Consider the following 23,718-nt stretch of genomic DNA (forward strand, 5'->3'; position numbering starts at 1 on the left):
ATAATATAAATTTTATTATTATGCCTTTTGTATTGTGCAATGTTTGATTTGCACTAGGAAAATATACAAAACAAGATTTTAAATTTTTTTAAATTATTTTATTATTTAACCTAAAATTTAATATCATGCTTTACTAATATTTATAATTTATTAATATTGAGATATATTTTAAAGCATTATTTTAGACTTATTGTTATAAAAAAAATTACAATTTATTAATTATGTTGATATACAAATTCAACCTTTCATAATTATTAAATATTGAAGGAGAGGATGATGTTGTTGAAGGGGGAGGTTGGTGCACGAGAGTGGATGAAGATGATGTCAAATTAGGAGTTTCAAGTGAAGTTCACGGAGTCGAAGTTGTCAGTGGCATGACCGGTGAATTGAAGGAGTAAGGAGTATGGTGATGAGCTTGTCGGAAGAGGGAGGAAGACGCGGAGATCGGACCAAGAGAGGAACTGGAGGAGGATGTGGTAGCGAAGGACGTCAGCGAGAACAAAAATAGAGGTGGTGGCAGGAAATGTGGTCGTTGGCGGCGAAGTAGACATTGGGGACGACAAAAATGAAGAGGGAGGAGTGGTTCGAGAGATTCACGACGAGAAATGGGAGAACTCCGACACGTGGAGAAAGAGCGATGAGGTTGTTAATGTTTGGAGAGGGGGTTTAGAGAAGGAGACATATATGAAAAAAATGTGGGATAATGAATAATAAAAAAATAAGAATAATATTGTATTTTTACTTTTGTTAGACACTGGACAAAAATTTATACAGAATTTAGTAAGTTACAAGGTTTTAGATATTCGTCTATTCAATCATTCTTTATTTTATGTTCTTTGTTAGTTATTTTTTAAATCAAACCTTAGACAAATATTTTTATATCGTGGAGCCTCTTATTTTCTAGAAAATCAATTGTACCCTTGAGAGTAAGACATGAGTCTACCACTAATTGTCCTCGGTAGTTTTCCTGGATTCGTGGAAAAAAAGGGAAAAGTAACGGTGAAGTAAAAAAATAGAAAAGGAAATTAAAGGGTGGTGTCTTTTTGACGAATAAAGTATGTTTTTTTTTTTTTGAGGATGATATTTGACGAATAAAGTATGAAGTTATTGACTAATCTCTGCCGGTTGTCTACATACCCCATGTGAATATTTCTTTTTCAACCTAATTTATTTCATATGTACATGCTAACTAAGATTTAGACCTGAGCATGAAGTATTTGATTAAAGTAGACATATTGCTATCAGTTATGTTAAGTTATGTCAACCGTTGCTGTTGGTTTGGATGCTTCTAAGTTAACCAATTACAAATTGTTTTCCTAGAATTATTGCCAAAACTGGTTGGCCAAGGAATTTGATTCCATGCTTGCGTCGTTAGTCTCAGTAAAAGTAAGAGAAGATAGAAAATTGCATGAATTGGATTGAACGAATGTAACAACATAGGAGAGTCATTAAGTGGGGGTGTTGTTCATTGTCGGCTTGTCAACTTCTGAACAATGCGCTTTGAATAAAAACCCTCTTAAATTTCATGTAGAGGGGTATCTGATACATACAAAGCTAAAATCAGCAGTCTTCATAGAAGGTGCAACAAGGTATAATAAGCAAATAAATATTTTTGTCACAGCCTCGAAAAATGAGTTTTGGAAGTAGAGGGAAGCTGAAAGACACAAGCTTGAGCACATCAGCTGAAAGCAACATGAACAGCAAGAGGGACAAGATACTGGCTCAGTACAGTGCAGATGCTGAGATTCTGGCTGAGTTTGAGCAGTCTGGTGTGTCTGGCAAATCATTTGACTACTCAAGGATGGTTCTTGATCCTCCCAGGTTAGTGTCTGAGCAGAAAATGACTGCATATTTGTCCAAAATCCAAAGGGGTGGCCTTATCCAACCCTTTGGATGTATGCTTGCAATTGAGGAATCCACTTTTAGGATCATTGGGTTCAGTGATAATTGTTTTCAATTGTTGGGTTTGGAGAGGCAAATTGACTCTAAGCAGTTCATGGGTCTGATTGGGGTTGATGCCACAACCCTTTTCACTCCCCCTTCTGGGGCTTCCCTTGCAAAAGCTGCGGCTTCAAGGGAAATTTCGCTTTTGAACCCTATTTGGGTCTATGCTAGGACAACCCAGAAGCCATTTTATGCCATACTGCATAGGATTGATGTTGGGGTTGTGATTGATTTGGAGCCTGCACGGATGAGTGATCCGGCATTGTCACTTGCTGGGGCTGTTCAGTCACAGAAGCTGGCTGTTAGGGCTATTTCAAGGCTGCAATCTCTTCCCGGGGAAGATATTGGTCTTTTGTGTGACACTGTTGTTGAGGAAGTGCAGAAGCTTACTGGATATGATAGGGTTATGGTATATAAGTTTCATGAGGATGACCATGGTGAGGTTGTATCTGAGATTAGGAGGTCAGATTTGGAGCCTTACTTGGGTTTGCATTATCCGGCCACGGATATCCCTCAAGCTTCTCGGTTCTTGTTCAAGCAAAACCGGGTCAGGATGATTTGTGATTGCCATGCAAAGCCGGTTAAGGTCATTCAAAGTGAAGAATTAAGGCAACCTCTTTGCTTGGTGAACTCAACCCTAAGGTTACCTCATGGTTGTCACACTCAGTACATGGCTAACATGGGCTCAATTGCCTCTCTGGTGATGGCAATTGTAGTCAATGGAAAGCATGCAACAAGGCTTTGGGGTTTGCTAGTTTGTCATCACACTTCACCACGCTACGTGTCTTTCCCGGTTCGCTATGCTTGTGAGTTCCTAATGCAGGCTTTTGGACTGCAGCTTTACATGGAGATTCAATTGGCATCACAAATGGCAGAGAAGAGAATTCTTAAAACACAAACCTTACTGTGTGACATGCTCCTTCGTGATGCACCGTTAGGCATTGTGAATCAATCCCCAAGTATCATGGACCTTGTGAAGTGTGATGGGGCTGCCTTGTATTATGAAGGAAACTGTTGGCTGTTAGGCACAACCCCAACTGAGGCACAGGTGAAAGACATTGCAGAATGGCTACTTAGTAATCATGGGGACTCAACAGGTTTGACTACGGATAGTTTGGCTGATGCTGGTTATCCAGGCGCTGCTTCGCTGGGCGATGCAGTTTGTGGCATGGCCACAGCAAGAATCAATTCAAAACATTTCTTGTTCTGGTTCAGGTCTCACACTGCTAAGGAAGTGAAATGGGGAGGAGCCAAGCACCATCCAGAGGATAAGGATGATGGAGGAAAAATGAACCCGAGATCATCGTTTAAAGCTTTTCTTGAAGTGGTCAAAAGCAAAAGTTTGCCTTGGGAAGTGCCGGAAATCAATGCTATTCACTCATTGCAACTAATAATAAGAGATTCATTCCAAGACACGGAGAACACTGGTCCAAAGACTTTAACTTATGTACAGAAAAGTGACACTGCAACTGGAGGGATGGATGAACTCAGTTCAGTAGCACTTGAAATGGTGAGGTTAATTGAGACAGCAACAGTCCCAATTTTTGGGGTTGATTTAGGTGGCGTAATCAACGGATGGAATACAAAAATTGCTGAATTGACAGGTCTACAGGCCAGTGAAGCTATGGGAAAATCCCTGGTAAATGAAATTATACATGCGGACTCATGTGACACTTTTAAAAGTACTCTAAGCAGAGCCTTGCAAGGTAAATCAGTTATTGTAGAAAAGATAGTGATAAATTCAGAGTTTTAACTTTATTAACTCACTCAAATGTTATTCATGATTCAGTGAGGGAAAAAAATGTTCGGTAGTTTCTAGCACTTAGCAGCCACAGTGGCCTTTTTTTGTAGAATTTGATTCCACCATGATCAACTGAAATGTTCCATTCATGAAACTTATACTGATCCTTGCATAGGTTCAACAACTGAACCCTACATAGTTTCATATCTTATCCTATAATAGATACTGGTGACCCTTTCTTTGCTGAAAGCTTCAGCATTTGTTCTCCATTTGCATATTCTTGACTTACTTCCCTATGCTTCTAAAATTAAAATTTAATTTTGGGGTGGTTCACTTCTGAGCCTCTGAGCATCTCAAGGATGAATGTTTTTGGTGTATATATAAGGCTTTGGACAAGCAAATATCTCATGTTTTCTAAGGTTATGCTATTGTTTTCATCAATAGGAATGTAAAATTAAATGGGTAGTGTTATATAATTGAATATGAAAGTTGGAGTTTGACTTGCAATCTTATTTTGATTTCTTTTCCCTCAAAGAAATTTTCCCTTATTGATTACTGATGGTTTTTCAGGCCAGGAGGACAAAAATGTTGAGTTGAAAATAAAACACTTTGGGCTTGATCAACAACAGGAAGTTGCATACCTCGTGGTCAATGCTTGCACTAGTAGGGACCACACTGATGCTATTGTTGGGGTATGCTTTGTAGGTCAAGACATCACTTGTGAGAAAGTGGTTCAAGATAAATTCATCCAGTTGGAAGGTGATTACAAAGCAATCATACAGAGTCTCAGTCCACTGATTCCACCCATATTTTCTTCCGATGAGAATGCCTGTTGCTCTGAATGGAATGCAGCCATGGAAAGGCTAACTGGTTGGAAAAGAGATGAAGTCATAGGGAAATTGCTTCCTGGTGAAATTTTTGGAAGTTTTTGTCGACTAAAAGGTCAAGATACACTGACTAATTTTATGATTTTACTATACCGTGGAATAAGTGGTCAAGATTCTGAGAAGATACCATTTGGATTTTTTGATAGAAATGGAGAATTCATAGAGACTTATATAACAGCAAACAAGAGAATTGATACTGGTGGGAATATGCTTGGCTGTTTCTGCTTCTTGCAGATTGTAATGCCTGACCTAAATCAACCCTCTGAAGAGCATAAGCCTAGAGGCAGGGAAAGCATTTCTGAATCTAAAGAGTTGGCATATATACTGCAAGAGATGAAGAAACCTTTAAATGGTATACGATTCACTCGCAAACTTTTGGAAAATACAGCTGTCTCAGAAAACCAAAAACAATTTCTTGACACTAGTGATGCATGTGAAAGACAAATCTTGGCAATCATTGAGGATACAAACTTAGGAAGTATTAATGAAGGGTAAGTATTTTTGTTGCATGTTGATTGGCATAAGTTCTCTTTTTGAGTTGTTTTCCTATTTTCATTTCTTATGGTTGATGTTTCAAATAGGGTTAAATTTATTTTGGTCCTTATAAAATTTCAGATTTCAGGTTTTAGTTTATTTTCTATCACCAATAATAGTCTTGGCGAGGGACTAAAAATTGGCAAAAGTAGAGCAAAAAATTTAACCCCCACAGACTGGTGTTGATGACAGAAAATAAATGAGAAATTAAAAATAGACAAAAACATTTAAAAGGACTAAAACTAGCAATCTGAAATTTTATAAGAATCAAAAGGGTATTTAACTCACTTTATGTTCCACACAAACATATATGCATACATACAGTCATGCCTTCAGATTACATAGATAAAAATACAATAATACTGACTTTGTTTTTGATATTTTATGCTAATGCTTGCAGCACTTTGCAGCTAAATATGGAAGAATTTGTTCTGGGAAATATTTTAGATGCCATTGTCAGTCAAGTCATGATGTTGATAAGAGAAAAGAACTTGCAACTGTTTCATGAAATTCCTGATGAAATAAAAATGCTTTCTCTATATGGTGACCAAATTAGGCTTCAGGTGGTCTTGTCTGATTTTTTGCTTAATGTAGTCAGCCATACAGCATCTCCAAATGGCTGGGTAGAAATCAAGATTTCACCTGGTTTAACGCTACAGGATGGCAATGAGTTTATCCATCTAAAGTTCAGGTAAAAAAGCCAAGAATTTATTTTGTCCATAGATCATTCATAGCTGATTAATTTGGTTGCTTATACCATATATTATACTTTCTGACTCAATGATGGTTGATTTTGACTTACACAAGAAGTTTGATCAATTTTAATTTGTTCATTTTTTTGCTTCTAGTTCTATAATAATATTTTTTCTTCGTCTGTTTGAATAGTTGATAATGATGTTTGTTAGATCATCACCGCTTTCTCTCACTTTAGATTCTAAACACTACTCAAGTTCATGCCATAAACACAACATTCCTAATATCACCTGCTCTTAAAAATGAAAATGCCTATAGTGGCGATTGTATGACCATTTCATGGGATAATCATTCTTGTTTTAGAAATAGTCATAGTTTTAGACTCTAACTGTTTTGATGATTACTTTGAAAGATGTCATTAGATTATTATAGACTAGAGGCTCATTTTACGACATTCTTCATGCAGTATGGCACATTCTGGTCAAGGTATTCCTTCCAATGTTCTTCACGATATGTTTGAAGGGGGGAATCAATGGACTACGCAGGAAGGTCTAGGACTATATATGTCCAGGAAAATCCTCAGTAGGATAAGTGGTCATGTCCAGTACGTAAGGGAACAAAATAAGTGCTATTTTCTCATTGATCTTGAAATTAGAAAAAGAAAAGAAAGGAAAAGGAACTTGCATGCAGAGACAAGCATGTTAAGTTAGTATTATTCTCTTGATGCTCTTACAAGTGAAAGGGGTTTTAAGGGTCATTTGCAGAGAGAGACCAGTAAAGTAATCTTGCTTTGAAGCTTTGCAGATATGGCAAGTGCTCATTTCAACACTGGGATTGATCTTATAATGCATTAAAGGAAGTCTATGCTTGTGCAGGCAAATTTTTAGCCAGTATATATACCTTTGTACTATGGCTTAAAAATATTACAGTAACACATAGTAGAATGCTAAGAGAAATTTTGAATATTGTATGCCCCTTCCTCCAAAGGCAAGCATGGCCCTACAGAATTGGTTAATACTAATATTTTATATATAAATAAGACGCAATCTTGTAATATTGCTTAACTTCTTCCTACTATAATAGTAATTGAAGTTGCCCCAAAGATTCATGCAGTTCTTGAGGGTCGTGTTTAGAAATTTCAGGGCCTAAGACAATTTTTATAAAGATATTTAATCTAATATTCGAAGAGAAATCAAGATTCATCAGTAGAAACATGGAATCAAGATTGCAAGAGAAATCGAAGCAACCAAGCAAGATTCGAAGAGAGATCGTAATGCACAAGCATAATCATGAAGTGGGATCGATTGTCCCAGAGATTGCAGTAGCAACAATGAGATCGCAAGATATCATTCAAAGTCACAAGAACAGGAGGTTTGCAAGATGCGATTGCAGCAACAATTTTTTTTTTTTCCTTTTTTTCTTTTTTAGTTTGGATTTGGAGTTTTTACTGGCATAGATCAAAACATTGTTGAAACAACAATTTTTGAATTCGTGTTTTGTAAAGGATTCGAGAGGCTCAACCATGTTCGAAGTTGGGGTTGCCAAAATGATGCATAATGTTTACTCTCCGGAGATAGATCCATTGTTCGATGGCATTTGAATCTATGTGGTATGGGTGCCGTGGTTGCAGCAGAATAGAGATGGCGCCCGCGACGGTGGAGAGAGAGAGAGAGAGGCTGTTGAAGGTTGGGAGAGGAATTTGATGTATAGAATGTAGGATAAGATTTTACATCTTAGATGGCAGTAAATAATGATCTATGATAGATCACTTGTTTTGCTAGCCCACGCTAGATGCCGTCCTAATATTAAGCATTTATTTTTATATTGATTTTCTAATTTTTTTTACCTGAAAAATCATTTATTAATGTTTTATATAATAAAATAATTCTAATATTTTATTTTCAATAAATAAGATGACTAGTCTATTCAATATGTTAGCAACATTGATCTTAAATAAAATTTAAATAATTTTCATATTTTCTCAAAAATAGAATCATAATTTGATAATTTTTTTTTTGTTTTCTTAATTGTCCATTTTACTTATTAGTTGCATCCACACATTATTATTATTATTTCTTAAATGGCTAACACATATATTTATTATTGAGATTTTAAACTAATATTATACTAACAGCTTAAAAAGTTAGGCATACAAGATGCTAATGGACTTAATTAAGGTGCTAAGAGGGGGAGTGCTGCTAGGTGCACTTAGCATTATTGTTGGTGCATCCAGTATTTTAATAAAATGATAAAATTGTCCTTGCATGATTTATAATTAATCATATCATTAATATTATAAAGAATATAAAAAAATAATTAGTATTATATTAAAAATTAAAATACTAACTACTTTATAATACATTTTTTTACATGATCATTAGTATAAGTGGGAAAATAGTAATTATAAGAGAATTTAAAAATATTAGTACGTTATATAAAATAAGGATCTTAGATAAGGAATGATGTTCATTTTTTGTTTAATTTTTTTTTACACCCTTTTCAACTTCTTTATTTCAATTATATTTAAAGTTATATTTCAAATTATTTTTTATTAGTTGGTAAACTAAGTTAACTAGACCATTTATAATAATTTACATATACTATAACTAAGTTAACTAGACCATTTTAATAACACGCGTGTATATAGACACAAATGGAATACACAATCAATGAAAATAAATAAAACCAACAATACTCATGAAATGAGTTCGTGTACAATATCTGTATATACATGGAATATCAATATAAAATATGTACATAAACTACACCTGATCAGTGTGTCGCCTGCGTTTACACCTAACGTATACTAGATAGTCCTGTGTCACACTCTTGACCAATCTGAGGCATTCTTCGATCACCTCATGTGTCGATGAGCCAGGCGTGACCACCCCTAGACTCAGATGGCGCTCCAACCTCTCAGTAATGTCATCACAAACTTTCTGTTACATACAAAACAAATTGATTACACAAATTATTATGCAAATATTGAGGTAAATTACGTAAATTATTAGTATTACTTACCACTGCATGTCTAGGCTCCTCCACAGATGTGGACGATGCTCCTGGCTCCGGCATGTGAGGGATATCCGTCTACGGGGCCTGAGGGACGACTCGGGGCTGTGAGGCGTGACCATGAGGTAGAGGATCTAATGCGTGGCCTGGTGTCATGAAAGGATGGGAGATGCGGAAGAACCAGTCCATGTAGTCACTGGAACACGCCTCTGGCACAACGCACACCTCACCTGCTGGTACGATATGATCCTCGTAGTGCATCCACCTGTCGTGTATATCATCATACGAGACCCATGAATCGACAGGAGGAGCAGGAATAGTCTGCGTGTAGCCAAACTGCCGCACGACCCTCTCTGGTCGGTAATAAACAACAATAGGCCCCCAGCGCAAGAGACCGGAATAGCATGATCTGACGTGAAAGTCCCGGACCTCCCGATGCTCCCCATAAGGGATCCAACAGACATCCGGAATCCGGAGTCGGTCCAGGCGCTCCTTGTACGTCGGCGTGCGAATGCTCTTTACGGTTTTCTTCGTCGTAATCCACTTGCACGCACCCGGGGAAGCCTCGTCGTAGTCCTGATCAGCGGTGGACTCCGCGACCGAGGGAAAGTGCTCGTAAATCCAGCACTACAAATGTAACATTAAAATTATAAACATTAATAATGAAAGTGTAACAAAATTTAAAGTTGAACATTGTTGAGCTTGAATGAATGAAAAACATATTTGTTACCTGCAGCAGTGTGATGTAACCGCCAAGCTGTCGACTGTGGCTCATAGATGCATCGTTCAGCTGGTCATACATATGAACCAGAGCAGCCACTCCCCAGGCGTACCTCTCTGTCATACTGAGGTCACGAAGGGCCTCCAAGTAGACAACATGCACATTGGTTGCACTCTTGTTAGCAAACAGAGTGCAACCCAGAAGATGGAGAAGATATGCGCGAGCCGCAGTTGTCAATGACCTGTCTGGCATCGGCGCTCATATATATCACGTACCCATTGCAGGCGTACGTACGATCCACGACACTGGGCTGTCTCAGCCCTGGTAGACTCTATAGAGACCATCAATAAGTCGACCAGCATCTGAACCGCATTGTCCACGTGCAAGGGCTGAAAGGCGTGTAAGTCTCCAATCACGGGCAGATGGAGAAGTGAGGAGACGTCATCCAGCGTGATGGTGAGCTCTCCCACCAGGAGATGGAAACTAGACGTCTCCCGGTGGCACCGCTCCACAAACACGGACAAAAGTCCCCGATCACCGATGTCTACCGAACACGTGATCAGAGGACTTAGTCCTGTACCAGCAATAAGTCCCTCAATGGCAGGGACAAGCCTGCCTAAACTATGGACCTTCCTCCCATGAGAGGATAGCTTCAATTCAGGACGCTCCTGAATTGAAGTATAAAGGAACGCAAAATTTGTTAAAATCATCATTTAAAGGAAAACTAATTTCAATCATAAAGTATAATTTACAAGTAACTAAAAATAAATATTATAAATACCTCTCCCGTCCATACGCTGCAAGCAACGTGATCTGCATACAGGGTCAACACGGATAGGTCGCTCGGACCACCCGGAAATCCCTCATGCTCATCCTCAGCAGCCTCTGCGCCTGTGTCCGCAGGAATGTCCTCTACAGCAGCTGGTGCCTCCATCGGGTCATCCTGAACATCTGGCGCAGGGATGACTGGCTCATCGACGTGATCCGCAGTCACAGCGACTAGCTGCCTCCGTGTGGATGCAGTAGGCCGTCGACCCTGCGGAGCATCATCAGAATCATCACGATCTCCTCTGCCCACACCTCTGCCAGTGACTTGACCTAAGACACGACCTAATCCTCTAGTCCTAACCATGATATGCAAATGAGTACTGCAAAATCCATCACTCATTTCATTCTCTCAAATTTTATGCGTGAGTCTCACAAAGCCACCAAAGCCAGATGACAAATGAAAATGATTAAAATCATTGAAAGCATTGAAATCACTGACTAAATCAATAAGCACACACACTTGTGTGTTCAAAATCATTGAACGAAGATGGAATATCCAACTTCACCTATTACATGTGGTTGTCCAGTTTTCGAATGCAGAGTTCAATCACAATCCTCAGATGCAATTTGATAGTGAGGTTATAAGGGAATTATGTACATGCATCAATAAGTTGAAAGCATGGTTAAGTGAGTGATTAAAATCATTGAAAGCATGGCTAGGCCACTTTAGGATTTTAGAAACTGTCTCATATGTTGACTAAATCAATAAGCACACACACTTGTGTGTTCGAAATCATTGAACGAAGATAGAATATCCAACTTCATCACCTATTACATGTGGTTGTCCAGTTTTCGAATGCAGAGTTCAATCACAATTGAATTTATCTTATTATTTTCAGTAGTTAGTATTTGTGATAGACCTGCTATTTTGTATCTGATGTTGCTTCACATTGAATTTATCTTATTATTTTCAGTAGTTAGTAAGAAATTGGAAACATGTGTCTATGATAATTGTGAAAACATCCAAATTTGATATCAATCTCTATCACAATCGTAGTTACATTGTTAACCATAAACAATGGGAGATGGAACTAGTGCTAAGAAATAAGAGAGTGAGATACATATATATATATATATAGTTAAGGAAACGATTTTTTAGGAATTTGGGCAAAGTGAAAGAGTATTTATGCTTTGTTCTAAGCTGAGATTTTGATGTGATTAAAGAAAGCACATCAAGCATGAGATTGAACACTGTTACTGGCTCGACTCATGTAGGCTTGGCGAGTGACTTTTACATAGTAGATTCCCATAGCTAAAAGCACAACAAAAGCAGCAGTGATAATGCCAGCTACACCCCCACCTCCTATTTGTTTCCCACCTTTCTGTGTTGTTGAAGCTTTGTTTTCATATATTTGAGTGGCATCCACTTGAGTTGCTAGAGGCAGTGGTGAACATTTGGATGCAACACACGGGTCTTTGTTCTCAGGCTTTTGAGCATTGGGATGAAATAAGTCATATGCTACTGGTGGAAAAGCTACAGGGCTCTCGTAAACAAGCCCGTGAGAGACAGGGAGAAATACTTGGTCTTTGTAAACAAGCCCATGGAAAAGCCCGTGAGCTACAGGTCTTTGTACTTATTTTTTTCATGGTTGTGCTCGAGTGTCTTACTCTAATGCATACAATACTTGGTAAGCAATAAGCAGGGACTAGTGGATAAAATCATGAAACATTAATTTCCATCCTTACACAATTAGAGCATTAATCATCCACCTTTAGAGACAGGGAGAAATCTGCATATGTGCATAGTATTAAAGCTTTATTTGTAGTGCATTCAATTGTCAACGTAAATGAAGTGTCTATGAAGAAGTAATTTGCTTTTTTTATAGTCAATAATCAATTCCAAATCTTTCTTATAATTATTTCTTAGTTATTTATCTCAATGTTAAAGATTATATTGAGAAAAGGAATAGGTTTGAGCATAAAAGATTGCATGACTTCGTAACCAACCCTTAAGCAAACCATAAGGATGAAGCTGATGCAATTAACCCTTAAGCTCTCTCTAGTTGTGATTTTTATCTTTGTAATAATGAGACTAGTTTTAGTAGCAATATATGGTTTGGAATATTTGGATAATTTCTGACAAGCACTAGGTATCTTTTGGAATTTTTTAAATGAAGAAAATTGTCAACATCTCAATATAATCATAATTCATGCTAATCAATATATACTATTTCGATAATTCCCTGAAAGAGGATACATCTATATATAATCATAATTCATGCTAATCAATCTAATTCATCCCTGAAAGAGGATATAATTTGTAAAATGAAGTTGTGACTATTTACGGATCAGGTGATCCATAAACTATGTCTGAGTTGTTTACGGATCACCTGATCCGTAAACTATGTCTGTGTAGTTTACGGATCAGGTGATCCGTAAACAACTCAGACATAGTTTATGGATCACCTGATCCGTAAATAGTCACAACTTCATTGATCACCTGATCCGTAAGCTCCTCCAAGCTTCCCTACTCCGACATCAACGGCGGAAAGGACAATGGTGCTTACCTCGACGGTCGACGCTGACGATGCTCCCTCGACGGTGGACGGTGGTTCGTGGCTCCTCTTCACGGCAACACGGCTCCTCTTCACGGTGGTTCGTGGCTGCTCGTGCTTCGTTGTTTGTGGCCGAGGAAGAAGAAGAAGAATCAAACGGAGAAGAAGAAAAAGGTAGCGCGAGGAAGAAGAAGAATGGCTCTGGGGAAGAATCAAATGCTTTGAGGGAGAAGAAGAATCAAAAGTTGTGCGAGGAAGAAGAAAAGAAACTGCAACGAAGAGGAGAGAGAGAGTAGCGGGAGAGAGAGAGTCAAGCGTTTTTTTTAAAAAATAACCCAGGGGCATAAAGGGCTTTTCATCTCAAGTGTTGGTGCACCAGCAAAAATGTTGGGTGCACCTAGCAGCACTCTAAAAGGGGCCTTGTTATTAAGCAATGAACACTTAATGTTTAAGGGGACCTAAGACACTTGCCTTACTGCAAACACGATCCTAATCTTTCTAGCAGTGACATAAATTCTCTGTAACTTCTAAATAAAAGGTGTACACAACTCATAAGGTCACCTTATGTTATGTTTTACAAAAAATTTAAAGGTAAATAGTCAAATTATTTCTTAAAAGTGAGCGTTCACAAATTAATTTTTGAAGAATGAAAAATTTAAATTTAGTATTTGAATGTGCAAAAAATACGATAAATTAGTCTTGTAGATAATATAATAACAAATTAGTCTCTGAATTTTATAATTTAATGTTGATTCTTGAAAAATATAACTTATTATCAAATCAATCCTTGAATAATACTAGTTAATAACAAAATGATTTCACAAATTGTGATAGAATTAATTTATCGTATTTTTTAAACATTTAAAGACTAAATTTATGTTTTTCATCTTTCAGTGACTAATTTATTACCGCATCACATTTTTAGGATGAATTTGACTATTTCCTCAAATTTTAAATCTTGGAAAAATGTGAACTCCCCCTATGAAATAACATAAATATTATATAGTATATAGACAATACTCTAAAATAGCATTACAAACTGAAAAACACGTTTGGGGCTGTCATGCCATAAGCTGTACTAATCAATGTAACTATGATAAGATGTAAAAGAGGCCCACCTATCTTTTACATTTTCAGCCATAAGATGGGCAATTGCTTTTTCACCCCTTTTTTGCTTCGTACCCCCAATTATTTTTTAATTATTTTTTAATATTAGCATCTTACCTTTTTTCTCCTCTCCCTCCGCTCGGTCTCTTCTTTTGCAATGCATTGCACCTTGCTGCCGCCACCACTAATCTCTTCCCTCATGCCTCTGCGTTGCCGCCAAAGCTTCCTCCACCTGTATGTATTCGGGATTCGGAGTTATGCTTTCAAGCACTAAACTTCTCTTGGAAGGATACTTTTACTTTGAACCTTGACAAATTTGTTTAGAGGAAAACATTGATGTGAAGGTAAGTTAGTAGCTGCTTTGTAGTCCCTATCCAATTTAATTAATTGCTTTGAGTTTCTTTGCGTTTGTTTTCATGTTCTATGAAAACAAGGCAACCAATTATGTTTGATATAATAAATTAGGTACTAAAGATATATCATGATAATTTACAACAAGCACTATCAAACCAATTTAGGAAAGGAACAAGCAGGGGTAATAATGTTCCCAAATTTTCAATGGAAAAAAGATTACGACTTTGGTTGGTAGAGAAAAGGGAATGCTGTACGAGTACACGAAAGGACATTATAATGCAAGATTGTGTAAGATTGGATTATACATGATTTTAGTGTAAAATAAGATACTACTACATGCAACCTTTAACAATATTTTTTTTGTCTAACACTTAGTAAAAATGTTACTAAATTTTTTTGTAACATTTAAAAAATATCCTTAAATATAAATAAATTTACTAATATATTTTTGCGACATTTTTTAAATGTTGTCAAAATCTTTTAGCAATATTTTTATTAATTGTTAGGCCAAAAAATATTATTAAAGATCACGTGTGATAATGAGATTACATTTTTCTTCATTTTTGTTATTCCAAAAAGTGTAGCATACATCATAAAATAAAGGTCTTAGGTTACGATTACAATCACATTTGTATAGGCCTTCAAAACCTTAATAATACTACAAAATATTATAGGCATATGCAAATAATATGATCACAAAATATTTTCATGAATATAATATATATATATATATATATATATAGAGAGAGAGAGAGAGAGAGAGAGAGAGAGAGAGAGAGAGAGAGAGAGAGATCAAATTGTAGTGGTGTAACTTTGACAACTATTATTTTATAACTTTTAACTAAATAATGTTTTCTTAAAACTTACCATTAGATTAAAAGTTTCTTTCACATAAATCATATATGTAAAATTTTATATGAATCCAAAATCATTTACTACCTTATTCATATAGATTAAAATTAACGTAGTATAAATATTTTAAAATATATTAAAATATGAATCATTTGATTACTTTCTTCTTGTTGTTGTTGTTCAACTTTGACAAAATTTGACTCAAATGATCTTAGCAATATATAGATATAATTTAACGATAGGATCAATAAAAATCACATTCTATATCAGGTTACAAAAATGGTGTAATAATTATCAAAATTACACGGGTGTAATTTGATCTCTCTTCTCTCTCTCTCACACGCACGCATGCACACGCGCGCACACACACACACACGCACATATTACATGTGCCATGATTGTTGAGCCAACAAATTTCTTGGTGATTATTAAGCCTCATATTTCTCCTTCTCAACTTCCTGCAAGATTTTGATCTTTGTTGTATTTGAAGCTATTTGCTAGCAATGATAGGGGATATCTCAAATCTATCTCTAATCCCTTTGTGCTATGAATGTAGACCCTTTTCTGATCTTTGTTTTTGGACAACAGTTTTCTTTTTCTTTTGTTCACTCCAATAAGAATGTTTTTGTCTTCGTAGTGTATGCTAGTACCTCAAATGTTTTTGTCTTCATAGTTTATGCCTGTAACTCGTATGTTTTGCGGTGTCAACGCTGGTCTCATCTTCAAAATCTTCAAGATTTGAACAAAGGGTCTCTGCTTTTCATTAGGGATTTCAACACCATTCTTGGGGCTCACGAGAAGACAGAAGGTCTTTATCCCAACAAAAACTTTTGTGATGACTTTCGACTTTGGACTAATAGTTATGATCTTATTCATCTTGAATTTTGACACTTGTGGCATTAATTATACGTGGTTTAATGGTCGTAGGGGTACTACTCATACCCAAATGAGATTGGATAGATCTATTTGTAATGAAGATTGGATTTATTTTGGGGACACTAGTGCTTGTTGCACTCTTACTCTATCTCAGTCAGATCATTATCCTTTTCTTTTGCCCTTGCACAAAGGTCCTTGCTCTTTCTCCAACCTTTTTTAAATCCTACAAGATGTGGCTTCGCCATCCGGATTGCAATAAGCTTGTTCATGATGTTTGGAATTGTTTGGTCTTTTGGATGTCCTCTTCAAGTGGTCACGAAAAAGCTCAAAGTTGTCAAAAGGAAGCTTAAAGATTGGAATCATCGAGTTTTTTGGGATATTAGTTAGTATGTCCAACAGGCTCAAGATATTGTGGATAGTATCCAGTCTTGCATTGTGACTTTGAACTTCTTTGATTCCGTTCATGATCAGGAAAAGAAAGCTATTAATTCTCTATAGGAATCTTTGCTTTATTAGGATGATTTTTGGAAGAAAAAATGTCATTTAAACTAGTTCACAGAGGGTGATAGAAGCATCGAGTTCTTCCACCGTATTGCTAAAATCAAGATTGCTTCCAAGAAAATGTCCTCTCTTATGCTGAATGAAGTTTTGTATGATTCTCAGCATGATATTGAGTGTCTTGTTATTGATCATTTTAGCTCTATTTATGTTTCTTCGAATGTTTGTTCTCCTAATAACCTTGTCAAGTTGGTCATCCACTGTCATGTTACTCAACAAGATAATGATTTTCTTACTGCTCCGCCAACTCTTGAGGAGGTTAAGCATGTTGTTTTCTCTATTAGTGGAGATGGAGCTCCTCGCCCTTATGATTTTGGGGGTTGTTTCTTTCAACATTTTTGGGAGCTTATTTGTAATGACTTGTTCCTTTCAGTTTCCTAATTTTTCATGCAGACTTGGCTTCCTCCAAACTCTAATTCTAATTAGGTTATTCTTATACCTAAGACTCCGCAAGCTTCCTGAGCTGAGGAATACAAGCTTATTGCTCTGAAAAATTTTCATTATAAGATTCTATCTTTGATAGCATTAGTGTCTCTTCTGAAGTTGTTAATGTGTTGGACAATATGGCTTTTGGTGGTAATATGATTTTGAAGCTCGACATTGCTAATGCCTTTGATACCATGGATTGGACTACTTCATGTCTTAAGTTATTTTGAGTTTAATTCTACTTTTGCCTCCTGGATTTTTGTGTTCCTCAAGTCAACTAAGCTTTTCTTTCTTATCAATGGAAAACCAGTTAGCTTCTTCTCTTGTGTGTGGGGTCCGACAAGGAGATTTGTTGTCTTCAATCCTTTCCTACCTTGCTGATGAAGTTCTTAGTAGGGGCATTCATCGACTTGTTTCTTTTGGTGCTTTGTCCCCCATTTGTGGTCTAAGGAAGCAAGTTTTTCCAACTCAGTCCCTTTACGAAAATGATTATGTTGTTTTGCAAAGCCTCTATCTCTAAAATTAATTGCATTGTTGGCTTGTTGGATAAGTGTGGTCAAGCTTCAGGGCAATACCTCAACAAGAGAAAATGTAGATTTTGCATAGATTGGATCACCCTTGCTAAAGCTTGTATGTTTTGCCTAAGTTTAGGATTCCAATAAGGATCGATCCTGCTTCAGTATCTTGGTGTGACCCTCTTTAAGTGATGAGAATCCAAAAACCGCCTAAATACAAGGACCTATGACCAAGAGTAGGACCAAATAGTCAGTGGATATCCTCCAACAAATGGTAGCAGGCACACTTAACAAGACCCTGAAGGATGAAGGCCCAAAGGCAGAGACACTACTAAGAATATTAATTGTTGCTGAAGGCCCAAACTAATTGGAAGGTCCATGCCAAATATGTTCTTTTATTTATTTATTTATAATTTTTTCGTTGTAATTTTGGCCCAAACTATTTTAAAGGCCCATGTCTATTTCTATCTTTTCGTTCTATATGTATGATTTTTTTTTTCAATAGAGAAACTTTTGGCATTTGATAAAATTTTATGAAAACTTCTCTCTGGGTTCCTTGCTGAACCAATCTCATACTTATCAAGGTAATCCTTGTGGTGTCTACCCTGACTTATCTTCCCTCTTTGGAAGTGGCATCATCCAAAACTCTATAACCTGTATCAAGCGATCCACTCCTAGTAAGGATCACATCATCTGGTATTAGAGCTTCGGCACTTGTTACAGATCTATCCTGTCCAATTTTTATTTTTTTCCTTTGTCATTTGTGTCTCAGTTTTGTGCTTACATCTTGTTTCATTCTTGTTTACATCTTGTTTCATTTTTGTTTGCATACTTGTTTGCGTCCTTGTTGCATTCTTATTTGTGTTCTTGTTTTCGTTCTTGTTCTTGTCCTTGTTTCTTCCAAATTTTATGTCAAAAACAAAAATTCTGTTTGAATTTTGTTTCAAATTCTGTTACAAATTATGTTTGGTGACAATTTGACTTACTGGAAGAATTTTGGGGGTTTAGGGTTTAGTAGGCCATTGAATTTCTCATATTTGTTTGTTTGACTATTGAACGAATTGCCCAATTGCCTATTGAATTTGGACCAGTGGAATTGATTGAGGCAAAAATAGTCTATTATCCTAGAGGAACTTTGAAAAAGAAAGCAAAAAAAAAAAAAATGCAGAAAGTTTGAAAAAAGAAATGGGTGTTTGAATCTTTGAACACGAATTTGAGACAATTAGAGGCGTTTTATTTTAGCAAAAAAATATGTTATTCAATCTGTTGGTTTGTTATCCAAGTTTGTTATCCAATCTACTAGTATGTTATCCTAGTTTGTTATCCAATCTGATAGTTTGTTATCCTAGTTTGTTATCCAATCTGATAGTTTGTTAACCTAATTTGTTATCTAAGTTTGTTATCCAATCTGTTAGTTTGTTATCCTAGTTTGTTACCCGATTTGCTATTCCATAATTAAGTTGTCTTTCTTGTTCTATTACCTTTGTGCGTCTAATTTGATTCATCCAAGGGAATGATTGGTAAAAGGCAAGAGTGAAAAAAAAACATCATATAAAAGCCTATATTGAGAGCATTAAACATGAGTGAACTACCATCAAAGAGAGAAACACGTGAGTAGAGTGTGGTGAGGTCCTGTAATCTTTGTTTAAATTACTGCTAATTGTTTGTTCCTTAATCATGGCAGGAACTGGTGACGATGGTGGTGAATATCATCAACTCAATGGATCTCAGCGATTGTTACTAGACGTGATGACTACAAAAATGCAACTTTTGCTGAACCGTAACAATGAAGAACTCTATGGACGAATAAAAGGATTAGAGCGCCAAATGAATTAGAATGTTGGGAGACCTTATGGTGGGAATAAAAGGGTCAATGATGGACTGAACCGAATGGAGGGCAGAACAGAATTGAGGGAGTAAAACTCAATGTACCCCCTTTAAAAGGCAGGAGTGACTCAGACGCCTACCTTGACTGGGAGAGGAAGATTGAGCATGTATTCTCCTGCAATGATTATACTGAAGAGCAGAAGGTGAAGTTAGCAACAGTTGAATTCTCACACTATGCCCTTGTTTGGTGGAAGAGATGATGAGAGAGGAGGGGTGGGAGAAGTATGTTCCAACTAGCTACAACAGAACCATGCGACAAAAACTCCAGAGGCTGTCCTAGGGAAGTTTGACTATGGAGGAGTACTACAAGAAGATGGAGATGACACTAGTGAAGGCCAACATTGAAGAGAACACTAAAGACACAATGACTCATTTTATGAATGGTCTAAATCCTGACATTAGAGATGTTGAATTACATGAGTATGTGGAATTGGATGACTTGTTTCATAAGGCAGCCTGGGTTGAACAACAGCTGAAGAGGGAAATTGCAGCACGAAGGAACTCATCCAATAATTTCAACCAGAACTGGACCAACAGATCCAAGAATGAGGGAGGAAACTCATTCGTCCCTATGGAAAGTCAGCAGTTTCTAGTGCTAGAACCAAGCATAATTCTGCATCATCATCCAACACTGGTACCAGTAACATAAAATGCTTCAAATGCTTAGGCAGAGGACATATTGCTTCTGACTATCCAACTAGGAGGACCATGATCATGAAGGCAGATGGAGAAATCACCAGTGAATCTGAAATCAGTGAAGAAGAAGAAGTGGAAGAAGAGCTTGAGGAGGAAGCTATGCAGGGTGACATGCTAATGGTGAGAAGGCTCTTCGGAAGTCAGATGCAACCACTGGACGACACCCAAAGAGAAAATATTTTCCACACCAGATGTACAATTAATGGTAAGCTTTGCTCTTTAATTGTTGATGGAGGAAGTTCTACCAATGTTGCAAGTCTCAGGTTAGTGTCCAAACTGAATTTGGATACTAAGCCTCATCCTAAGCCATATAGACTACAGTGGCTTAGTGAAGATGAAGAGGTAAAAGTGACTCAGCAGGTTAAGGTGTGTCTCACAATTGGAAGATACAATGATAGGGTGTTGTGTGATGTGGTTCCAATGGAGGCGACTCATATACTGTTAGGGAGACCATGACAGTATGACACCAAAGCAGTGCATGATGGCTTCACCAACAAGATTTCTTTCCAGCACCATGACCAGAAGATTATTCTTAAACCTCTATCCCCTAGAGAAGTGTGTGATGACCAAATCAGAATGAGAGAAAAGAGAAAACAAGAGAAAGAAAAGAGTGAGGCACCAATGAGGAATAGGAAAAAAAAGAGTGATACACCTGAGGGAAAGAGTGATACACCTGAGAGAAAAAGTGATACACATGAGAGAAAAAGTGATACACATAAGAGAAAATTTAATTGTTTGGTAAAGACGAGTGAAGTGAGGAAAGTGTTGCTTGTTCGTGAGCCACTATATCTATTGTATTCCAAAGACAGTAAAATTTCTACTGAAACTTCTAATGGGTTAACTATTTCTGTTTCTCCTAGTGTTGAACCCTTATTGCAAGAATTTAAAGATGTCTTTCCCAAGGAGACTCCTCATGGACTACCACCTTCAAGAGGCATAGAACATCAAATTAATCCCCTTCTAGGAGCTTCATTGCCTAATAGGCCAACTTACAAAAGCAATCCCTAAGAGACTCAACATGAGGATGCACAGGCTAAAGTTGAGTATGTGAAAAGATTGCATGACCAAGTGAAGGCACAAATAGCAAATAAGAATGAAAGCTATGCCAAGCAAGCCAACAAGAACAAGAAGGAAGTGGTACTTGAACCAGGTGGTGGTTTTGAACATTTAAGGGCAAAAGCTTTCCAAGAAGGAGGGAATGACGAGAATCCAAAAACTTTCCAAATACAGGGACCTATGACCAAGAGTAGGACCAAACAGTCAGTGGATACCCTTCAACAAGTGGAGAAGGATGAAGGCCGAGAGGTAGAGGCACTACTAAGAATATTAATTGTTGATGAAGGCCTAGACTAATTGGAAGGCCCATGCCAAATATGTTCTTTTTTTATTTATTTGTAATTTTTTCATTATAATTTTGGCCCAAACTATTTTAAAGGCCCATGTCTATTTCTATCTTTTTGTTCAAATACTCTATATGTATGAATTTCATTTTCAATAGAGGAACTTTTGACATTTGATAAATTTGTGATAACTTCTCTCTGGGTTCCTCGCTGAATCAATCTCGGACTTATCAAGGTAATCCCTATGGTGTCTATCCTGACTTATCTTCCCTCTTTGGAAGTGACATCAACCAAAACTCTATAACCTGTATCAAGTAATCCGCTCCTAGTAAGGATCACATCATCAAGGGAAGGCCGAAACGTGTTTATCTTCAACCTATTGTTGATAAGATCAAGACCAAGTTTGCAACTTGGAAAGGTATGATGTTGTCTCTTATGGGCCGGGTCTAGCTTGTTCGTTTTGGGATTTATGGAATGCTCTCATACAACTTTCATGCTTTTGCTTGACTGGTTTCCTTGTTGAAAGAGCTAGATAAATGTATTTGTAATTTTTTTTTTGGTTTGGTGATGGTTGCACCAAGAAAATTGTGATTCTTTCCTAGGAATTTTTTTGTCGCCCTTTGAAAGAGGGGGGGGGGGGGTCTTGGTTTACACTCCCTTCACCGCCTTAATGAGGCTGCCATAATGAGTTTGGCTTGGAAGTTCATATCCAGTAATAGCTCTTGGGCTTCTTTTCTCATAACAAAGTTTCTTTGTAGATCTAGGCAAAATAAAGTATTCTAAGTCCTCTTTATGACCTTCTCTTAGGAAGTTTGTTCCCATAGTTTTCTCTAATTCTAAATGGGTGGTAGGTGATGGAGCTACGATTCATTTTTGGAAGGAATTATGGTTGGATTTGGCCATTGGCAATATGTTGGACTTACCCCTCCTCCCTATGTTTAGACCTCTCTTCAAGCCTAAGTTAAAGATTTCATTAATCTTGGTGCTTGGAATCTTCCTCCTTTGCTAATTGATTAGTTTCCCCTTTTAGCTCAAGCTATCTTAAGCATTCATATCCCTACTTATTGCTACCTAGATAAGTTGATGTGGAATCTATCAAATTATGTTATTTTGAATTTAAAAGAGGCCTACTCATTCTTGTCCCCTCATGCCAAGGCACCACCAATATATTTTTCTCTTATTTGGAAATTTGTTATCCCCCCTTCGAGATTGTTCATTCTTTGGTGTTTATTGCATGATAAATTGCCAATGGATGAGCATCTTTGTAGAAGAGATTGTATCACAGTCTCTAGTTGTAATATGTGTTGTTTGGAAGGTGAATCCTGTCTACATTTGTTTCTCAATTGTCCTTTTGCAAAGGAGCTTTGGACCTGGCTTGGAAGCATCTTTAAAAAATCTTTTGGTCTTACCTCTATTAAGACTTTACTAAGTCAATGTGTTAATGTTTCTAGTATTAAGCAGTTGCGTGCGGTTCAGTAGGCAGCCACTACCTTCACAATTTGGGGGATTTTGTTCTGTAGGAATCAAAACAGATTCAACAATATTCCTATCAACTCTTCCCATATAAAACCACTTATTTCTTCCTTAGTTTTTTTGGTGGGTAAAACCAATAAAGCAACTATAAGGTCTTCTATTGATGAGTTTGAGGTGTTCAAGGCCTTCAACATTGATGGGCATCCTTCTAAAGCTCCCAAGATCGTTGAGGTTATCGGGTGCCATCCTCCTTTGCGCTAGGTGAAGGGGAATAACGATGGTGCTGCTAGGGATTCCTTGGCCTTACAGGTAGTGGAGGTATTTTTAGAATCAGTTCTAGTCAGTCCTTGGGTTGTTTTGCTTTTTCCATAGGAATTCAAAAGGTGTTTGATGTTGAGGTAATTGTTGCTATAATTGCCATAGAGCATGTTAGTCTTCAACATTTGTATTGATTTTGGCTTGAATGCAATTCTTTACTGGTGATTGAAGCCATATGCAATCCAAATATGGTCCATTGGAAGCTTCGTGTTCACTGGAAAAATTGCTTGTGCGGATAGATTAACCAATTATGTTGTTGTAATCTTAGCTATTTTTGGTGGTATTCCTTCCTGAATTTTGCCTTTGGACAGTTCTATAGAAACAATATGGGTTTACCATAGTATAGGTTTATTACTTTCTAACATGAATTTTGATTTGATCTCCTCATGTTCTTTTGTTTCTCTACTTTTCATTAATAAATTTATGGTTTGCAAGTGTGTGATGGGCTTTTCTTAGGGTGC

The 23,718-nt window shown here is 37.0% G+C and overlaps 2 protein-coding genes across 2 annotated transcripts; one reads left to right on the plus strand and one right to left on the minus strand.

Moving 5' to 3' along the window:
• The first annotated feature begins 1,630 nt into the window (after positions 1-1,630).
• Positions 1,631-6,509, plus strand: PHYE1 (phytochrome E-like). Its single transcript, NM_001286845.1, has 4 exons — positions 1,631-3,650; positions 4,256-5,063; positions 5,507-5,797; positions 6,266-6,509. Exons 1-4 carry the CDS (start codon positions 1,631-1,633, stop codon positions 6,507-6,509), a joined length of 3,363 nt encoding a protein of 1,120 aa, NP_001273774.1.
• A 2,882-nt stretch (positions 6,510-9,391) lies between these two features.
• On the minus strand, positions 9,392-10,664 carry LOC102664064 (protein MAIN-LIKE 1-like). Its single transcript, XM_014761594.2, has 4 exons — positions 10,314-10,664; positions 9,808-10,200; positions 9,562-9,706; positions 9,392-9,438 (listed from the first exon to the last, which is right to left on the minus strand). The coding sequence occupies exons 1-4, from the start codon at positions 10,662-10,664 to the stop codon at positions 9,392-9,394; spliced, it is 936 nt and encodes a 311-aa protein (XP_014617080.2).
• Positions 10,665-23,718: the final 13,054 nt, after the last annotated feature.

This window comes from Glycine max, chromosome 9 (genome assembly GCF_000004515.6).
Source record: "Glycine max cultivar Williams 82 chromosome 9, Glycine_max_v4.0, whole genome shotgun sequence".
NCBI lineage: Eukaryota > Viridiplantae > Streptophyta > Magnoliopsida > Fabales > Fabaceae > Glycine > Glycine max.